Source organism: Schistocerca piceifrons, chromosome 7 (genome assembly GCF_021461385.2).
Source record: "Schistocerca piceifrons isolate TAMUIC-IGC-003096 chromosome 7, iqSchPice1.1, whole genome shotgun sequence".
In the NCBI taxonomy this organism is placed as follows: domain Eukaryota; kingdom Metazoa; phylum Arthropoda; class Insecta; order Orthoptera; family Acrididae; genus Schistocerca; species Schistocerca piceifrons.
This window is the reverse complement of record NC_060144.1, coordinates 242,079,013-242,098,655: the sequence shown is the minus strand read 5'-3', so window position 1 is coordinate 242,098,655 and position 19,643 is coordinate 242,079,013. Positions and strand designations below refer to the sequence as shown.

At 42.0% G+C, this 19,643-nt stretch overlaps 1 protein-coding gene across 1 annotated transcript in view; it reads right to left on the bottom strand.

Annotated features, from left to right (window-relative positions):
• Positions 1–19,643, bottom strand: part of LOC124805594 (furin-like protease 2) — a 718,105-nt gene that overhangs the window by 7,546 nt on the left and 690,916 nt on the right. The window contains exons 20-21 of the mRNA XM_047266161.1: positions 18,073–18,348; positions 11,510–11,763 (exon numbers count right to left, since the gene is read on the bottom strand). Coding sequence (XP_047122117.1) covers positions 11,510–11,763; positions 18,073–18,348 — 530 coding nt within the window. The remainder of the gene's footprint in view (positions 1–11,509; positions 11,764–18,072; positions 18,349–19,643) is intronic.

Genomic DNA, 19,643 nt, shown 5'->3' with positions numbered 1-19,643 from the left:
GATTTATGAAGCAAGTCGTCGAGTCTCATAGTTATTAAAACACTCTTTTAACGGAGCAATTGAAAGAGCTAGACCATGATATGTGTATTGCCACCTATTAGTCAACTCGGACCTGAAAATTCATCTCTGCTGCTGAAAATAAATGCAACTACTGATATTTTCGCTCTTCTCACATTCCTTTATTGTAACTAATTATTATTGTCCAGTAATTTCTTAGTTTAGAGGATCCATATAATCACGTTCATACGAGTTGCTGTCTACACTTAACTAAGGTACTTTCCTCATCGCAACAAACGCTGGAATTTGAAACAACGTTTATTTTTTCCTCGTTTCTTTGAAATGTGTTTGAAAATATTAACATGCTAATGTAATAAAAGCAAATACAAAATCATTGTTAGCACATATACCTTTATGAACAAGAACTTGCACAATTCATACACGATCTTAAAGGGGTTGTAGAGGGGTCTTAGTGAAGAAATACGATATTGCAGTGCCTGTGTTATTCTGATCACGATCCAAAGTTACTTTGGACATGCATACGTAATGGATGTACAGGTCGTAGACGCATGATTGGCGACACATGGAATTTTTGATCTGTCCGCTAGTCGTCCACGGATAGCCAAATGGTAAGGCGACTGCTCGCAATAAGCGTGAAATCCGGCTTCTAGTCCCGCTCCGGCACAAATTTTCATTGTCTTCATTCCATTCTACAGCTCACGGTTGTCGTTGTTCGCAATTACGAGTACATTTAATGTGTTAGTGAAAAGAGTTCTGATGACGAACACATGTCCTTAAATGTTCTGTTTCGATATAAAACAACTCTGAAAATATAATCACTTTCAAATTCCCCGTTTCAGCATGCAAAAAGCGGAAACAATAAGTCCTGACCTGCATGATTTACAAGAGCCCACGGCTCATCAATGTTTCGAGTAGGTCTACTTTTTGTCGGGCTCTCCTCTACGTGACAAAGGACATCACCCTTGAAAGTTGAGAATTCGGTGTGTCCGTGGAGCACCACAGTCAGTCCTTCTTGTTTCAAACATACCGATTTCTCGCAGTCGTTTTTGTATTAGGACGAAACTTTTATGTGGTATCACTATTTCTGCCTAGCCAATCGGAACATGTGCAAAAGGAATGGCGAAGCATCCTGCACGTGGCATGTAGATCATAACACTCCGAACGTCTTAGTGTGCAAAAGGAATGGCGAAGCATCCTGCACGTGGCATGTAGATCATAACACTCCGAACGTCTTAGAATATTTATGAGGAAATAAAGACACATTCTTTGTGTCAAAAAGTGTTGATGACGGTTTTGTGCAAGAGGAATGGCGAAGCATCCTGCACGTGGCATGTAGATCATAACACGCCGAACGTCTTAAGATCATAACACTCCGAACGTCTTAGTGTGCAAAAGGAATGGCGAAGCATCCTGCACGTGGCATGTAGATCATAACACTCCGAACGTCTTAGAATGTTTATGAGGAAATAAAGACACATTCTTTGTGTCAAAAAGTGTTGATGACGGTTTTGTGCAAGAGGAATGGCGAAGCATCCTGCACGTGGCATGTAGATCATAACACGCCGAACGTCTTAGAATGTTTATGAGGAAATAAAGACACATTCTTAGTGTCAAAAAGTGTTGATGACGATTTTGACAGAAGTGATTTTCAGAAACGGGGTTCGGGCTGCCGTATGAGGAATAGAAGTCTCAGTCCAATGGAACTCCTTCCGTGGGAAGAGGTGAAGCGCTTGCAGTACGTGACATCGACAGCCATTCTAGGAGAGCTGCCATCACGCTTTGCTGAAGCTGAAGCCATTACTCGAGCGACACTTATTAGGAAATAAAGACACATTCTTAGTGTCAAAAAGTGTTGATGACGATTTTGACAGAAGTGATTTTCAGAAACGGGGTTCGGGCTGCCGTATGAGGAATAGAAGTCTCAGTCCAATGGAACTCCTTCCGTGGGAAGAGGTGAAGCGCTTGCAGTACGTGACATCGACAGCCATTCTAGGAGAGCTGCCATCACGCTTTGCTGAAGCTGAAGCCATTACTCGAGCGACACCTGGCTGTTTCGAACGATGAAATTATCAGCAACATCTGCTAAACAGCATTCATCACATTCCAATCTGAACGCCGTCTCCGAAAACCACTAGTGTCAAACCCATTACGGACCACTAGCGCGGAGATTGTGCATTTTTGCTTCGTAAGAAACTATTTACTTTTATCTCGTCTAAAAATTGTAAGGTGATGTACACACGCTTGTTAACACGTTGTATGCTACACAACACCGGGATTCTCAAAAATTTCTTCCTCAAATTAAAGCCTATTGTTGGTACCAGCAAACTTCTCTTCGCCAACAATGCCCTCTTTGCCAGTGCTAGTCTGATTTTTATGTCCTCCTGGATACGCCTGACATGGAACACTTTCCTGCCTACATAGCAGAGTTCCTGGACTACATTTCATCGGCAATGCTGATGTTGAGTTTCTTGTAATTTTCATTTCTGCTACTTCTCGTTACTTTCGCCTTTCTTCAATTTACTCTTAATCCATGATCTATACTGATTAGGTTCTTCACTCCATTCAGCAGATACTGTAATTCTCCCTTTTCTTTCCGTCGTTGCTTCTTCGATGTATAGATGAAACAGTAATGGCGAAAGACAACATCCCTGTCTTAACACCACTTTTCAATCCGGGTACTTCTTTCTTTGTCACCCACTCTTATTACTCTCTTTTGACTCTTGTAAATACCGTATATTATCCGTCATTCCATGTAGCTTACTCCAATTTTCTCAGAATTTTGAACCTGTTGTACCTTTTGACATTGTCGAATGCTTTTCCAGTACTAAATCTATTCCGAATTCAACCGATGTCAACAAGTCCGCGGTCAGAAAATTAATTTCGAAGAATTAAGTACATCTGTAGGTCGTAATTTTAGACTTGCATGTAAGAGTGGAAAAAATCCGATTAAGAGAGAATAGGAGTAATATGATCGCAAAGGAAAGACAAAACAAGACTTCGGCAATGCCATATGTTGTCCATCGCGTGATGCAATAATGCCCAAACATGAATAATATACAGGGTGAACCAAAATTCATGGACTCGGACTCCACAGCGCGATTTCTTGATTACTAGCAGTACAAAAGTATCTATTACAAAATTTCGTCTCGTGATTGTTTTAGGTCATAAATGGAGGTCAAAGTAAGACAATTTCACAACTTTAACCGCACGTACTAGAAGTATTTTCAGTTAGCATTATACAGGTCTGCTCCCAATTACTATTATACTGGGTAGAATTCTGTATTAGAATACTTGAGGTAGATCCCGGAACTGCTTGTAATTTTTTTATTTCAAATTCTTAGTTTCAGATTCCATTATACGACACTGGTTTCTTAATTTTTGCACATCAGTTACGGCAGGTATTTCACAAGAAACTTGAACACTTCTAGTATAGGTGAGTACTGTATCGTGAAAGTAACCGATCTTGTTGTTGTTGTGGTCTTCAGTCCTGAGACTGGTTTGATGCAGCTCTCCATGCTACTCTATCCTGTGCAAGCTTCTTCATCTAACAGTAACTACTGCAACCTACATCCTTCTGAATCTGCTTAGTGTATTCATCTCTTGGTCTCCCTCTACGATTTTTACCCTCCACGCTGCTCTCCAATACTAAATTGGTGATACCTTGATGCCTCAGAACATGACCTACCAACCGATCCCTTCTTCTAGTCAAGTTGTGCCACAAATTTCTCTTCTCCCCATTACCTCCTCACGAGTTATGTGATCTACCCATCTAATCTTCAGCATTCTTCTGTAGCACCACATTTCAAAAGCTTCTATTCTCTTCTTGTCCAAACTATTTATCGTCCATGTTTCACTTCCATACATGGCTACACTCCATACAAATACTTTCAGAAACGACTTCCTGACGCTTAAATCTATACTCGATGTTAACCAATTTCTCTTCTTCAGAAACGTTTTCCTTGCCATTGCCAGTCTACATTTTATATCCTCTCTACCCTGATATAACCGATAATAGTATTTTAATCCAAGTTTGTACTCCGTCCTGATTGGTAGTGTTTAATGTATGTGTGCTGCCATCATTTTCTGAGGTTATGAAAGTTATTCCGAAAAAGTAAGGTGTTTACGAACTCTTCTAATGTGCAACAGTGTCACATACCTAAAACCACAGACTCTATTCAAATTTAAATGAATACGTTGCTCTAAACATATTATTTTAAAAAAAAGCGGCGCTAAATAATGAAGATAGAAATATAAAAGCTGTTCAGTATATGCAGATGTATGTCACAATAAAAATGTACAAGTCTTAACTTTATCAAGGCAATATTTTGGTCAAAATCGGCGCTTTTTCGAAAATTTAAGGTAAATTTTAGAATCAGAAAGATGAAAATCTAGCAAGAGCTAAAGAAGTGTAATGGAATGTAGTCGAATTAAATCACACGATGCTGAGGGAATTATATTAGGAAATGAGACACTAGGACTTATAGATGAAGTTTGCTAACTGGGCAGGAAAATGAATAAATGTGGCTGAAGGCCATAAAATGTAGAGTGGAAAATGGGATAAAAGCTCTTAAGAAGAACAGAAATTTGTTAATATCAAATATAAATTATAAGTTAGGAACTTTTTTCTGAAGGTATTTGTTCGGAGTGTAGCCTTGTAAGGACGTGAAATGTGTACGATAAACTGTTCAGACATAATGACAATAGATCTTTTTGAAATGTCACGCTACAGTAAAGTACTGAAGACTAGATGGATAGGTCACTTAACAGATGAGGAGGTGTTGAATAGCACTGAGGAGAAAAGAAATTTTTGGAATAAAAAAGGAAGACATTAATAGAGCACTTCTGAGACATCAAAGGATCACCAATCTATTGTTGGAGGGAAGTATGTGAGGCAAAATTCGCAAAGGAAGACCAAGACACGAATACAGTACTCGGATTCAAACGGATGTAGTTTTCAGTAGTTATTAGGCAATGAAATAGCTTGTAGAGGATAAAGTGGCATGGAGAGCAGCACCACACCAGTACATGTTATTGGTTCATAATATAACTGACCTAACGCTCTACTAAACCCCTGAAACTGCCTGCCTCAAACCTTCATTACTACCTGGCCGTCACCACATTCATCCACGACGATAATAAGCATCAGAAAAATCTGACGTTCGTTAATGAAGAATAACCAGTACCACTGATCACAGTTTCATTGCAGGTGTTCCCTTGCACTCTTTCTTTGCACACCACGATGCATGAGGCTTTTATCGTTGTTCGAACGACACGACTTATGGCTACGTTGACGGTGAGGTAACAGTTACGTAGTGAATGGATCTACTGAGGTCTCGCTGTAGCCCCAGTTTGAAGGTATCGGTTTTCAGTTGGTACTTGTAGCTCCAGAAAACCAGATCTTCTACATCTTGTGTCACGATAGCGGTTCTACTGACGCCGATGTGGTGTACACCCTACTCCATTGTCAACTTACCGTACTGACAACTCTTACTGCCATATTCTGGAAATGCGTGCAGTGCATTAGCTTCAATAGACTCTTCGAGACCTTATGAGGGAGTTAACACATGAAGTAAAAGATCGACTTCCTTGCATTATTAAAAATGTGGTACTCGACGACTTTCGTCTTAGGTTCCCTCAGCATCTACAACACCATATAGTATCTTATGATTTTAGCTCTATCTAAGCACGCTGTAGAATATATCCTCCCATTTCGTTGCTTTTGATAATATTGTCGATAAGTATTTCACTAATGTGACTGGTGAGACTAGTTCAGCATCAATGTAGTAACTGCGTATTACTGATTTCTTTTTCTTTCATATCGGTATTATACTTCCTACGTAATCAGACTAGAGTTTCGTTTAGTCACTTCGCAACAACACATTCGTTGTGACTGTGCTATCGTGAAGGAAAAGCCTCCGAGTACTGTTGGCACCATTAGATTTATCGCCTATCGTCAGCGAGAAAGCTACAGTATTATCATAACTCTCTTGAAGCATTACATTCCATTGTACTGGACCATCACTGCGCGGTATAATGTCCTAAGTTTCGTCAGCCAAATCCGATTAGAGCAAACATAATATTCGTGGTTAAAAGTCTTTCCGACAGAAGTCTACCGGTGATGCATCTTGGTACAGACAACGCCTGTTGCCAGAGACACGTCAATGCGAACAACTTTTGTTGAAGGCAAACAAAATGTTCGCTGACGCCTCCCAGCGACGCTAGGCGTCCTTTTCAGTATTTGCCGTCGCTGGCACGGTGAGATTTCATTGAACTAGCATAGTTTACTAACCACATGTGCAGCATATTACATCCCTTAGTAAACTGGTACTGTGATTTTCAGCAACAGAATCATAAAAAAAATTTCCAAGCATAGAAAGTTATGTTAGAAGCGAATAAGGGGCTCCACATTTGGCTCCCTACCTCGAGGGAAAGGTGATTGGATGATATGCAATATACTTCGCATAGGAACGTCTCCTCTCGGAGGCATAACCAGCATTAGACAGAGCCTAATATCACCGGATGATGATGATGTTTGGTTTGTGGGGCGCTCAACTGCACGGTCATCAGCGCCCATACAAAGTCCCAATTGTTACATAGTTCAATTTTTTCACAATCCACTCTAGCTTCTCCCAAAATTGATGGTGATGAAATGATGAGGAAAACACAAACACCCAGTCCCTGGGCAGAGAAAATCCCCATCCCGGCCGGGAATCGAAACCGGTACCCCGTGATTCAAAGGCAGCAACACTAGCCACTAGACCACGAGCTGCGGTCTAATATTGCCGGAAAGAGCAACGGACATTTTGTCTCTAACAAAAGTCGTTCCATACGAAGTGATCTGTCAGTCCTAGATATTCTCTCTCTCTCTCTCTCTCTCTCTCTCTCTCTTTCTCTCTCTCTCTCTCTCTCTCTCTGTGATTTAGTTGGCACTACCAATGTGTTTTATACAACCTCCAATGTTTTCATATACCGCTCTGATTTTCCTATTCACTCTCTCACTACATGCAAACTCCTAGTCCTACAGAAAAATTGAACAAGACATTTTTGCAGGATATTTAATCTTCTTAAATTTTGTTATGTGATACGTTTCTGCTAGCGACCTCACATCAAGTTTTTCGAGGGAAACGTACAAAAGTGACATTAAAAAGAGACTTTGTTGAATAACTCGTAAACGGTGACCTCCAGTGAAAATTTATCCCAGTTCCAAACACGAGGTATTTCACTGTTCGTGTTATACACTTCTAGAGGTTGTAGAGAGTTTTTAGTAGATCAAGTTTTACGTAGGAACCCATGCCAGGAAACGTCATCCAGCGACGCCTCTGACCTTCAAAATTATAGGCGTCGGCGCTCGTAAATGTATGAATATTCAGAGTTATTCCGTGATGATGTTAGAAACTTTCTGTGATGATTGAAAAGGATAAATGTATTAGTTTGAGGAAAGGATCCCCGTACCGGAAACGAACCAGTCGAAAGCAGTAAGCGAATACCTTACTCACACCTCTGCCAGTGGAATAAATATGCTGATACTGTTGTTCCTGAGAAATTTAGGCAATTTTCAAAGGTTGTAGAATTTACAGAAGCGAAGAAACTGTTTGGTAAACATGGTCTTTGAAATGCATATCTTAAGAGCTATGAACAGTTGTTCAGTACAGGAGATGTGTTTCACATTAGCGAAGATGCACAAGTGCCCATAGCTCGTCAGGTATGCATTTTAGAGCCCATGTTTAAAGGACATTTTACCCTATTTTGGTCCATACTACCACCTCTGAAAGTTGCTTACCCCATAATTTAGCGGCAACAGTACCAGTATATCCGTTCAACTATCAGAGATATCAGAAAAGTTTTTGCTTGTAACTTTCGGCATGTTCGTTTCCGGTACAGGGACTCTTATCTCAAATTGATACATTTAACCTTCTCCATAATCCAAGAAAGTCTGAAACATCATCACGTAATCACCTGTATAAATACATTTACAGGTACCGGCGCTTATGATTTTGACGCTCTGTTACGTCGTTGGGTGATGTTACCGGAAACGGGTTCCTATATATCTTCTAAGGTATTGCAGGATGCATAAAAGCCATAGGCAGGCAGCTGAAAATGGGATCAGAAACCGTCTGAAAAGCCTGTAAAAGTGTTGTAGAGTGGGTTGTGCTGTTCATTAGCAGTGAAGTTAGCCTATCAAGTCGTTCCACGCGCCAATTCGAGTGACCAGCCAGATACAATTAGTGTCAGTTGTTCTCTTAGTGTAAATAGTAGCTCACGACCTGCTCAGCCTTTGGATAGGGTTCGATCGTTATTACCGACCCATATCCCATTTTTGTAATGCCCTTCTGTTCGGTTTAAGGAAACCAAACGCGAACATGTTTGGCGACACCATCTCTCTCGCGCAAATTTTCGTGACAACGGCCTGATTGGCTAACTTCAAGGTAAAATAACATGGAGTAACACAGAATTTTTACCTTAACAATCATTTCTCAGCATAAGAAGCTTTTCAAAGTGTCTGTGATTTCCTTATACTGGACATCAGGCAATAGCGTTCTACACGATTAAATCCAAGCACTTGCCTATATTTAAAAGTATCATTTGCGAAATATCCGTGGCGTTGAATTTATGTCGGTTTGGGGAAGGCATGCAAATTCGCGGCATAGTAACCATATCAGTCCCTTCAAGCGAGAGCTGGATGTCATTGGTTAGTATCGGACAGCACATTCCATGTTATTTGTTGGCTGCAAGCAGGTAGTATTACATTTTTGTTGTATCTAGAGAAGTGTAGGCTGTGACAAGGTGTAGGTGAAATAGTATCTATAGGAACACGGTAAGTACATATTATAACGAACGTAACAGATTACGTAAAATTTTAAATTTTTGTCCTTTTTATTTCCTTAATAGGAGATTAAGAAGAAGTCAGGACATAAAGGGACTGAAAATTATGCGAAAGGAGCAGTAGAAAAAGAGAGATTTCTTGAAATGGTAGGTAGTTGGAAATACTCAGTTCTGAAAAGTACTTTAAGTAATTGACTTAAAACTTGACCGGAAATCAGAGAGGCTAGCAGAAGACCGGTTTTTCGAAATACCGAGTTCACTCCGAGAACAAATTGTGATGAATGGGGAACAATATTGTACAATCCATGAAACATTTTGCAGAACTCTGAGTTCAGTACCACATTTTGTAAGATTAAGCACATGAAAACTGTGCGCAAGTAGAGCTGTACGGTGTTTTCTTCATGTGTGATAAATGTTACACTAGAGGTCAATTTACTGATTTAGGTCCGTGCTTTTGTTAAAGTTTTAATAAGTAACTGTAGTACGCCAAAAAAGCATCACTTTATCGAAACACCTTGACTGTGTCCTATAGCGTCTTACAAGTTTCGTATTTAGCTGAAACGTGCCTGCAACCTTCGTTGGAAGTGGTGCAAAAGAGTGGCGTCCTGAGACCTCACCTTCTGGCTTGACGACGCTTCAAACAGAAAGTTTTGCGAAAAGAAAAGACTGTAGTTCAGAATAGCATGTGAGGTGTGTGGAGGGTTACTGGAGTCACATGGGCACCAGATTCACCACAATTTTGCCGAAAGCCTTCCTCGACGGGTCACACGACGAAATGGTCGTCGCACCCCCTCTTAATTATATTTCACGCGTACTTTCGATGGCTGCGATGGAGGTAAGCACTGGGAAATCCAGAGTTAAAATCACGCGATTTTCTTACGGGTAGCCGAGAAAAGCATTTCAGACACACCTGCGCTCAGTATCGACACGAAAAGCCCTGTGGGGGCGGTATCAATCAGCCCGTTCCAAGAGGCGTAGATTTCCAATATTTCGTGTCGAAAACGACAGATCTCCGTGCGAAGAGCGACTGGACTACGATCTTGAGAACGCTCAACACTGTTGACACTTTCAGGACGATTAAACTCTAATCTAAGGATGTCGTGGGGCTGCAGTCACAATGACAGTGATCGACCACTTTGGAGTGTTGCTCACCCGCAATTATTTCTCCGGTATGCGGAGTGAAACCGCTGAGGATCGTTCAAAACCGTTCGTGGGTGTGTCTGTTTTCTCAGCCCTCAATTTATAACGCTGTCACGTGGCATGATAACAGAGGGCTGAGCATTGACATGTGAGTGAATAAAACGGCAGAGGATCCCTCGGAGCCACCCATGCACGTGTGCTGAGCACGTTGCAAATGCGCCTGTCAGAGACTTCGACAGCGATTCAACTGAGTGGTTCCTCGCAGCTTATCTAATGCCTGAACGCAGGGAAGACCACGTAAGAGGTGTCGAAGGGGCTGCCTGCCCTTAGGCGGAAGATCAGCGTAAGGCCTCACTCAGCTGAATGGTACAGTGATACCGCGATGTAATTCCCAATTCTTCAGCAATGGTAACGAAGATTACTCCCAGAGCGAGATTCAGGAGAAAAAATTCCTTGTGGCGATCCTGTCTCTGCACGATGCTTGTCGTGTTCGAAATTTCTATGTTTAGAATGTTCCTACGGTTGATACCAGTCAAGGGATTTGCACCAAGTCTTCCTGAAGAATAAACATGAGAATAAAATATAAGAATTAATATAAAAATTGAGGTGAGAATGAAGTATAATTATATAATAGTTTAAAAAGTTTGTAACATCTCGAAACATTATACACATATATACAAATATGTGAGAGTTATTGTGACACCAAATACTAACTTTAAAATTAATATAACGTCCTTGTAACATGATAAGAAACATTCGTGTAGTTAGCTTCAATGGAAATTTGTACATAAAGTAAAAAAAAATAATAAAATAAAATAAATAGAGACAATAATCAAGTTTCGAACACAGGGCAAAAGTGAGAGACCTTGACGCAAGCCACTCTGTCACCGCGTCGTCTGATCTCATCGAGTGCTAAAAGACATCTGAATTGCGTCGAAAACTTTGGCCGTAGTTTTTCAGAAATGATCGAATACCTACAGATAATCTCCTCTTCAACTGTGCGGGATTTCTGGGAAATCGGGTTATGGCAATTACCGTGCTCTTTCATAAGGTTTATACCTCGTCATTGTTTACCTTAATGTGAGTATATATTACAGCACAGATACAAAGCATTTTGATACAGAACGGACTTTTTAGACGATATAATTTCATATCCGCTACAGGCTTAACCCTCAAGAATTTTAAACGATCATAATGCAAAGGTGTCAAAAGTAGAAAACAATGCGAACGTCTGTCCTTATGTGCTACGATCTTCAGTTTCATAATTTATTAAGATACCTATTTTTAACGTGATTAATGTTAAACAATCTTTAGATGAAATTATGATTTTAGGAAGCATGCACATACTCGCAAGATGATTAGATTGAGGGCTCCCGTAAGGAAGATATGTTTTGTGTGTGTGTGTGTGTGTGTGTGTGTGTGTGTGTGTGTGTGTGGGAGAGAGAGAGAGAGAGAGAGAGAGAGAGAGAGAGAGAGAGAGAGGGGTGGGATGTGGGGGAGGCAGAGAAAGAGTGAGAGTGAGACCCACCTGCAGAACGGTGAAAATTACGGTGAAGAGGCAGACGGCGGCGATGCAGCCACAGATGGCGAAGGCGACGACGACGAGCGGCCCACCCTCGTGGCCGTGGAGGACGGCGGGCGCCGCTTCGCCCACCCCCGGCAGGTAGGCAGCCCCGCGCGACGTGCCGCCCGCCGCTGGCAGCTCGCCGCCGCCTTGTTGCTGCTGCTGCTGTTGCTGCTTGGTGCGGCGCTTGCCCGCCAGCGACCAGCTGTGGCACTCGCCTGCCACAGAACCGCAGAGCGGGCGTGTCACCCAGCGGCGACGTGGCTTACGGCCAACGCTGCCTGCTACTTGCTAAGCATGCGTCTCTCTCTGCTTGTGACTGACAACCACAGCTGTACAGGTCGTGCAATGGAATACGTTGTAACAAAGAGAACATTTTCTGTCCTAGCGACTGTAAGGAGACTGCGTCCTCACATGGGACATAATCAGTGGCGTGTACACTGACGGAAAAATTCCATAACCAATGAGTAATTAATGTAGAGTAATGATATTTCGAAATACACCTGCCTAGGCAACATACACTACTGGCCATTAAAAGTGCATCACCACGAAGATGATGTGCTACAGGCGCGAAATTTAACCTACAGGAAGAAGATACTGTGATATGCAAATGATTAGCTTTTCAGAGCATTCACACAAGGTTGGCACCGGTGGCGACACCTACAACTTGCTGACATGAGGGAAGTTTCCAACCGATTTCTCATACACAAAGAGCAGTTGACCGGCGTTGCTTGGTGAAACGTTGTTGAGATGCCTCGTGTAATTTTTTCTGATGAATCCAGGTTCAGTTTACAGCATCATGATGGTCGCATCCGTGTTTGGCGACATCACTGTAAATGCACATGGGAAGGGTGCATTCGTCATCGCCATACTGGCATATCACCCGGGCCATTGGTTACTCGTCTCGGTCATCTCTTGTTCGCATTGACGGCACTCTGAACAGTGGACGTTACATTTCAGAACTGTTACGACCCATGGTTCTACCCTTCTTTCGATCCTTGCGAAACCCTACATTTCAGCAGAATATGCACGACGGTTTGTTGCAGGTCCTTTATGAGCCTTTCTGGATACAGAAAATGTTCGACTGCTGCCCTGGCCAGCACATTCTCCAGATCTCTCACCAATTGAAAACGTCTGGTCAATGGTGGCCGAGCAACTGAATCGTCACAATACCCCAGTCACTATTCTTGATGAACTGTGGTATCGTGTTGAAGCTGCATGGGCAGCTGTGCCTGTACGCGCCATCCAAGCTCTGTTTGATTCAATGCCCAGGCGTATCAAGGTCGTTATTACGGTCAGAGGTGGTTGTTCTGGGTACTGATTTCTCAGGATCTATGCACCCAAACTGAGTGAAAATGTAATCACCTGTCAATTCTATTATAATATATTTGACCAATGAATACCAGTTTATCATCTACATTTCTTCTTGCTGTAACAATTTTAATGGCCAGTAGTGTATTTAAGTGCAAGATCGCAGATTAAAGTAGTATCGAGAAAAGCCAAACGTGAAATGCTGTTATATTAATAACCGGCGCTCACTGGAATGCAGTTGCTGAATGTCAGCGCAACAAGTCGAATCACCAGGCATGCACAAATTTGCAGTCAGGGTGCGTGGGATAACTACCGTAGTTCTCCAGCTGCCATACAAAGGCGCTGTACTCCATAAGGGTGTACGTTTCGTTTACAAGATATGGACTGGGTCCTCTGATCCAATTGAAGCGATCACTAACAGAAAATGGGCATGTTCGGATACTTGGAGACCATTTTCGATCATTCAGTGATGGTACTTTTATGGACGTCCATTGCCCATGTCACCAAGCCACAGCTACTCGCGATTCGTTTGAAGAACATTCTAGACAATTTGAGCGAGTGATTTGATTACCCAGATAGCTCTATATGAATCCCGTCGAACTTTTAGGGGACGTAATCGAAAGATCACTTCGTGCACAAAACCCAGTGTAAACTGACATTCACTCTCCTATATCAGCACCCAGATATCCGTGATTAAGTTAACTCGTCCTGTTCCTGGAACTGAACAAGGAGAATGCAGACTTACGTCTTCCTTATATGAGTAGCGTTTTTGGTTCAAATGGTTCAAATGGCTCTGAGCACTATGGGACTTAACTTCTGAGGTCATCAGTCCCCTAGAACTTAGAACTACTTAAACCTAACCAACCTAGGGACATCACACACATCCATGCCCGAGGCAGGATTCGAACCTGCGACCGTAGTGGTCGCGCGGTTCCACACTGAAGTAGCGTTTCTGCCTTCTATTCATGGGTGTACATTGTATTCACACAAACCTTCAACGGAGGACGTTTGACTGAGTGAGTGGTTTGGATTATAGAGAAAAAAATATGTACTGCGGTTCATATGAGGTTTGGCTAAAAAGTAATCTTATATATTTCTTAACTGACGAACAGTGCAGACGTCAGTTTCGAACGCTACGCTGCCCATTCACCTGGTGACCCAGCTGTTTATGTCAGACCGTGTATCTGCAGCCTGTCGAAAAAAAATGAGTACTGTTTTGAAGGAACTACAGATCAGCGTGAAACTTTTAGTGGAAACAGAAAAAATCCCCTGCAGGGGGCCATTCTTCATTGAAACGAGGAATGTCTTTCACGCATTCGACTTTCTGAGTGATCTGAGGGCTCAAAGAGGAACAACGTAAGTTATATTTAGGGCAATACTCAGCATTAACAATAAACGGAAACACTGGGAATGGTGGAGATTTCCTCCCAAAACACCACTGGGTGAGTATTCCTACAGTTGCTGATATTGTAAAAATCGACAAAGAAATTGTTCAGTTGATTTTACATGACGGTTTTCACATGAGAGACGTTTGTTTGAAAATAATGTGGAAGAATCTGACTCGTGCCAAGTCTTTTATGGTTAACAAGGGGACTACAGGATAGTCGAATGTTAGAAGTTTGTTATATTTCTTTTATGAGAGTGGCAGATCTCAGAGATAAATCTGCAAGAGCACTTCCACGCATCTCTAAAAAGTTCTTCGAAGATTTCCAAGACTCTTTAACCGCCTAACACTAGGAAATTATTTTGATGAGTCCTGTGTGACTGTGGTAGGATGCTTGCCTGCCATATAGATGGTTCAGGTTCGACTCCTTTCACTTTGAATTTTAAAGCCACTGTTGAAACCTTCCTCTATTTCATTCATTGCTTTTGTGATGTACATACTGAAAAATAGGGGAGAAACACTACATCCATATCTTACACCATTTCTAATCCCTGCAATACGTTCTTTATCGTCCACTCTTACTATTTCCTCTTGACTCTTGTGTCATTTTGTATATTACCTGTCTTTCCATAGAGCTACCGCTATTTTTCTCTTTATTTCGAAAGTATTGCACCACTTTCCATTGTCGAATGCTTTCTCCTGGCTGAAAAATCCTATGGACGTCTCTCGATTTTTCTTTATTCTTTCTTCCATTATCCACCGAAACGTCAGAATTGCCTCTCTCGTACCTTTACCTTGTCAGCAACTTGGATGCATGAGCTGTTAAGCTGGTTGTGCGATAATTATCATACTAGTCAGCTCTTTCAGTCTTCGGAATTGAATGGATGTTAGCTCTCCGAAGTCAGATGGTATGTCGCCACATTAATACATTCTACAAACCAAGGTGAGTAATTGTTTCGTTGCGACTTTCCCAATGATTGTAGAAATTTTCATGGAATGTTGTATATCCTTCTGCGTTATTTGATCTCAAGTCCTGCAAAGCTCTGTTAAATTGTGATTCTAATACTGAACGCCTATCGCTTCTAAATCAGCTCCTGTTTTTTCATCTATCACATCAGACAAATCTTGCCCCTGATAGAGTCCTTCAATCTACTCTTTCCACCTATATGCTCTCTCCTCTCCATTTTACAGAGTAATTCCCATCACATCCTTCATGTTACCACTCTTGCTTTTAATTTCGCTGAGGGCTGTTTAAATTTCCTATATCCTGGGACACTCCTTCCGACTAATATATCTTTTTCGATGTCTTCACATTCTTCATGCAGCCATTTCGCATTACCTTTCCTGCACTTTCTGTTTATTTTATTCCTCAGCGGCCTGTATTGCAATGTTCCTGAATTTCCATGAACTATTTGTACTTTGTTCTTCCATCGGTCAACTGAAGTATTTCTTGTGTTATCCATGGTTTCTTCGCAGTTACATTCTTTGCATCTATGTTTTATCTTTCCATCTTCCGTGATTGCCCTTTGTAAAGATATTCATTCCGCTTTAACTGTACAGCCCACTGCGCTATATGTTATTGCTGTATCCGTAGCCTTAGAGAACTTCAAGCATATCTCATCATCCCTTAGTACTTCCGTATCGCACTTCCTTGCATATTAATTCTTCTTAACTAATCTCTTAAACTTCAGAATATTCTTCACCACTACCACATTGCGATCGGAGTCTATGTCTCCTCCTGGTACGGCATACAATCCAGCATCTCTTTTCTGAATCTCTGTCTGACCATCACGTAATCTAACGGAAGTTTTCCTGTATCAGCCAGCCTTTTCCAAGTATACTTCTTTCTCTTGTCATTCTTGAACAGAGAATCGCTATTACTATCTGGAATTTGTTACAGAACCCGATTACCATGTCTCATCTCTAATTCCTTGTCCCTACCCCATATTCTCCTGTAATCTTTATGTGCTACATTACCCACGGAATATCCTCATATATGTTCTCTATATCTTCTTCTGCAGCTTGTGATGTCGGCATGTGTACCTGAATTATCGTTGTCGGTGGTGGTTTGTTGCCGATTCTGAAGTTCTCACAGTAACACACTGTCTGCCCTACCTTCCTGTTCATGACGTATCCTACTGCCGTTATTCCTTTTTCTTCTGCGATTGATGTTACCCTACACTCATCTGACCAAAAATCCTTCTCTTCTTTCCACTTCACTTCACTGAGTCTTCTTACATCTAGATCAAGCCTTTCGGATTTTCTAGCTTCCCTACAACGTTCGAGCTTCTGACATTTCCCCGACTCGTAGAATGTTTGAATGTTATCCTTTCGTTGGTTATTTAATCTTCATGGTAGACCCTCCTCCCACCACCGTTTGCTGCCCCCCCCCCCCCCCCCCGAGATTCGATTGGGGTACTATTCCAGAGTATTTTGCCCATGTAGAGATTATCATAACACTGTTTCAATTACAGGCCACATATCCTGTGACTACACGTTATGTTTCTTTAAGGCCGTAGTTCACATTGACTTCTACAACGTCAAACTATTGCTCATTGCAGATTCTTCCTCCGTCAACGGCAGTTACCCACATCAATGACAAGAGAGTGTGCTGGACTTCTGTCCACTCCTCTCTCTACATTGACGCCGCCGTTGGCAGAATGAGGGTGATTTCTTACGCCAAAAGTCTTCAGCTGCCAATGCTGTTTATTAATCGAAATTTAAGCAGTGGCGTTTTTCGAACCCAGGACATTTTGATTATTAATCAAAGACGCTACCCCTATTCTGCAAGTGCATCATTAGTAGCACCATCATACCATAAATTTCTGTAAATGTGTATCCGTTGATTTTCTTTTATTACATTAATGTATGCGGTATGTTTTTCCGTTTTATTCAAATGCTTCATAAGATTAACCTCTCTATTCCGTCTTCTGTGAATGTCATGTTCAGCATTAGCAACGAATCTTTCGCAGGATTCACCTTGGTATCTTTTTATCACATTTTTTGTTTTATTTCTATTTTGTTTACATGTATCTTTATATTCAAGGCTTCATTTTTCCACGTTTGTAAACAGGGGTTATGAATTTTTTGTTTACCTATAATATTGTTAGCACCTTCTGCGTTCCATATTTTCAGACTCCTTGTAGCGATTGCTACATTAATTTTCGATTGTACTTCGTTAACTAATTTCAACATTGCTGTTTTTGATCTTTCCTGATCTCCGGAAATATTGTATTTAATTTCAACCATTTGCAATTCCTGTGTGAGTCTGTATTCATATAAATTCCTTATGCTTCCTTCTTAAGGATGCGCGTTAATGTTCAGAATGTCATGTAAGTTGTTGATATCTCGTATTTTACCGATTTTTCATTTTTATCGCAATTAAATTTATTGTCATACAACAATCTTCGAGCACTAGGGATTCAACATCCCTTGCTTATCCACTGAAGGTTAGTAGACTTCAGACTTGTCTGACCGCAGTGGATGCCCTTGACGCCTAAGCACTGCGTTATATGATGGGGCATTGGTATTGTATACTTCCACCAACTCAGAGTGGATCGTTGCGGGTGTATTCCACATTAAATGCAAAAAAAAGCTACCTCATGATACCCTACTTTGTCAATGGGCTGCAGCCTGTGTCATTCTCCTCTAGGCTCCTCCAGCATCATGCTACAGTATGCAGTGCAGGGATTTCATTGTGTATCATGACAGCAGACGTATACTGTCACACAAACAGAAAATTAATTATGTAACTATATTTTGCGTGCGAATAATTACAACTGAACGACTGCCCCTCACATCGGGCAGACGTTCAGTGTCGCTGGTGGCCCACCTGTTCGGTTGTCGCATGGGCAGCAGTCAGCGCGCGGCTCTCTGGCGCAGCAGGGCACGCAGCGGCCGGTAGCGGGCTGCAGGCGCAGCGGCGACGCGCACGACGTGCAGCCGCCGGCGCCGGGACCCGAGCACGTCCGGCACGTCGCGTGGCAGCGCAGGCAGCGCTGCGTCAGCGGCTCGTAGTACTGCGCGTCCAGGCACGACACGCACAGTCCCGCAGCCACGTCCAGCTCGGCGCGCGACGGGCACGAAGTGCAGTGCAGCGGACCCGGGCCTGCACGTCGCAGCAAGTTCGTCATAATACTTTATTCTCGTTTCCGTTTCCCTTGCAGACTAATGGGGAAGAGAAACAAAGGCAGTTGAGTTATGGAAGTGAGTGGAGATTGGAAAAAGTTACTCCTGGGCCACAAATTGAGAAATAAGTTGTGAATCCATGAACGGGGTAAATACTACTGCCTCTGCTGCAACATCATAGATAAATTGCGTTTGCTTTGACCACAAAGATTTAATTATGAAGGGGAAGGCCAGAGGCATGAATACTGGACCAGATCCACTCGAGGAGTAGTCTCAGGTCGCACCTGATGAAGGTAACAAGCTACGTTACCGAAATATCGTGGAAGCCTGAACACTCGGCAACCCAAGATGCTATTACATCGCCTGAAGAATTACTTTAATTAAGTTGTTTATGTGTTTCTGATAGTGGCTATCTTCACAAGCCCATGAGCGGATTGGTGTCAGGGTTATCGTCCATGTTGTTGCTACAAATCATTAATACGTATTTACACTTATGATTTGCGCTTACAGCATAGATGAGACTTGTCACTCAATTTCAGGACAAAGATACAGTTCAATTGTACGGAAGTACGCTGGCCGGAGTGGCCGAGCGGTTCTAGGCGCTACAGTCAGGAACCTCGTGACCCCTCCGGTAGCAGGTTCGAATCCTGCCTCGGGCATGGATGTGTGTGATGTCCTTAGGTTAGATAGGCTTAATTAGTTCTAAGTTCTAGGGGACTGATGACCTCAGAAGTTAAGGCCCATAGTGCTCAGAGCCATTTGAACCATTTGTATGGAACTACACTGAGCCTCTTCTTGCTGTACTGCCAGGTTCAGAGTATTTATGTCGCAACTCTCGTCTCGTCTCCTCACTACAATGTAAACAAGTCGAACATTAAGATACGATAAACTTACAGGGTATTTGAAGACAAATTGAAAATATTTTAGGAATCTGTATTGTAGACTTATGCTCAAAAAATATGCAGTATAATGTGTGTCCAAGTTTTCTTGGTTACAGGGCTACAGCTGGTTACATCTACACCTGAATAATCATCGATGCTCTGCAAATCACTCTAAATGCCAGGCAGAGGGTTTAACGAGCCACCTTCACAATAATTCTCTATTACTCCAATTTTGAGTAGCGTGTGGCAGAAACAAACACCAATATATTTCTGCACGAGCTCTGAGTTCCCTTATTTTATCATGATGATCGTTTCTCCCTATGCAGGTCGGCGTCAACAAAATATTTTCTCATCCGCAGGAGAAAGTTGGTGACTGAAATTTCGTGAGAAGATT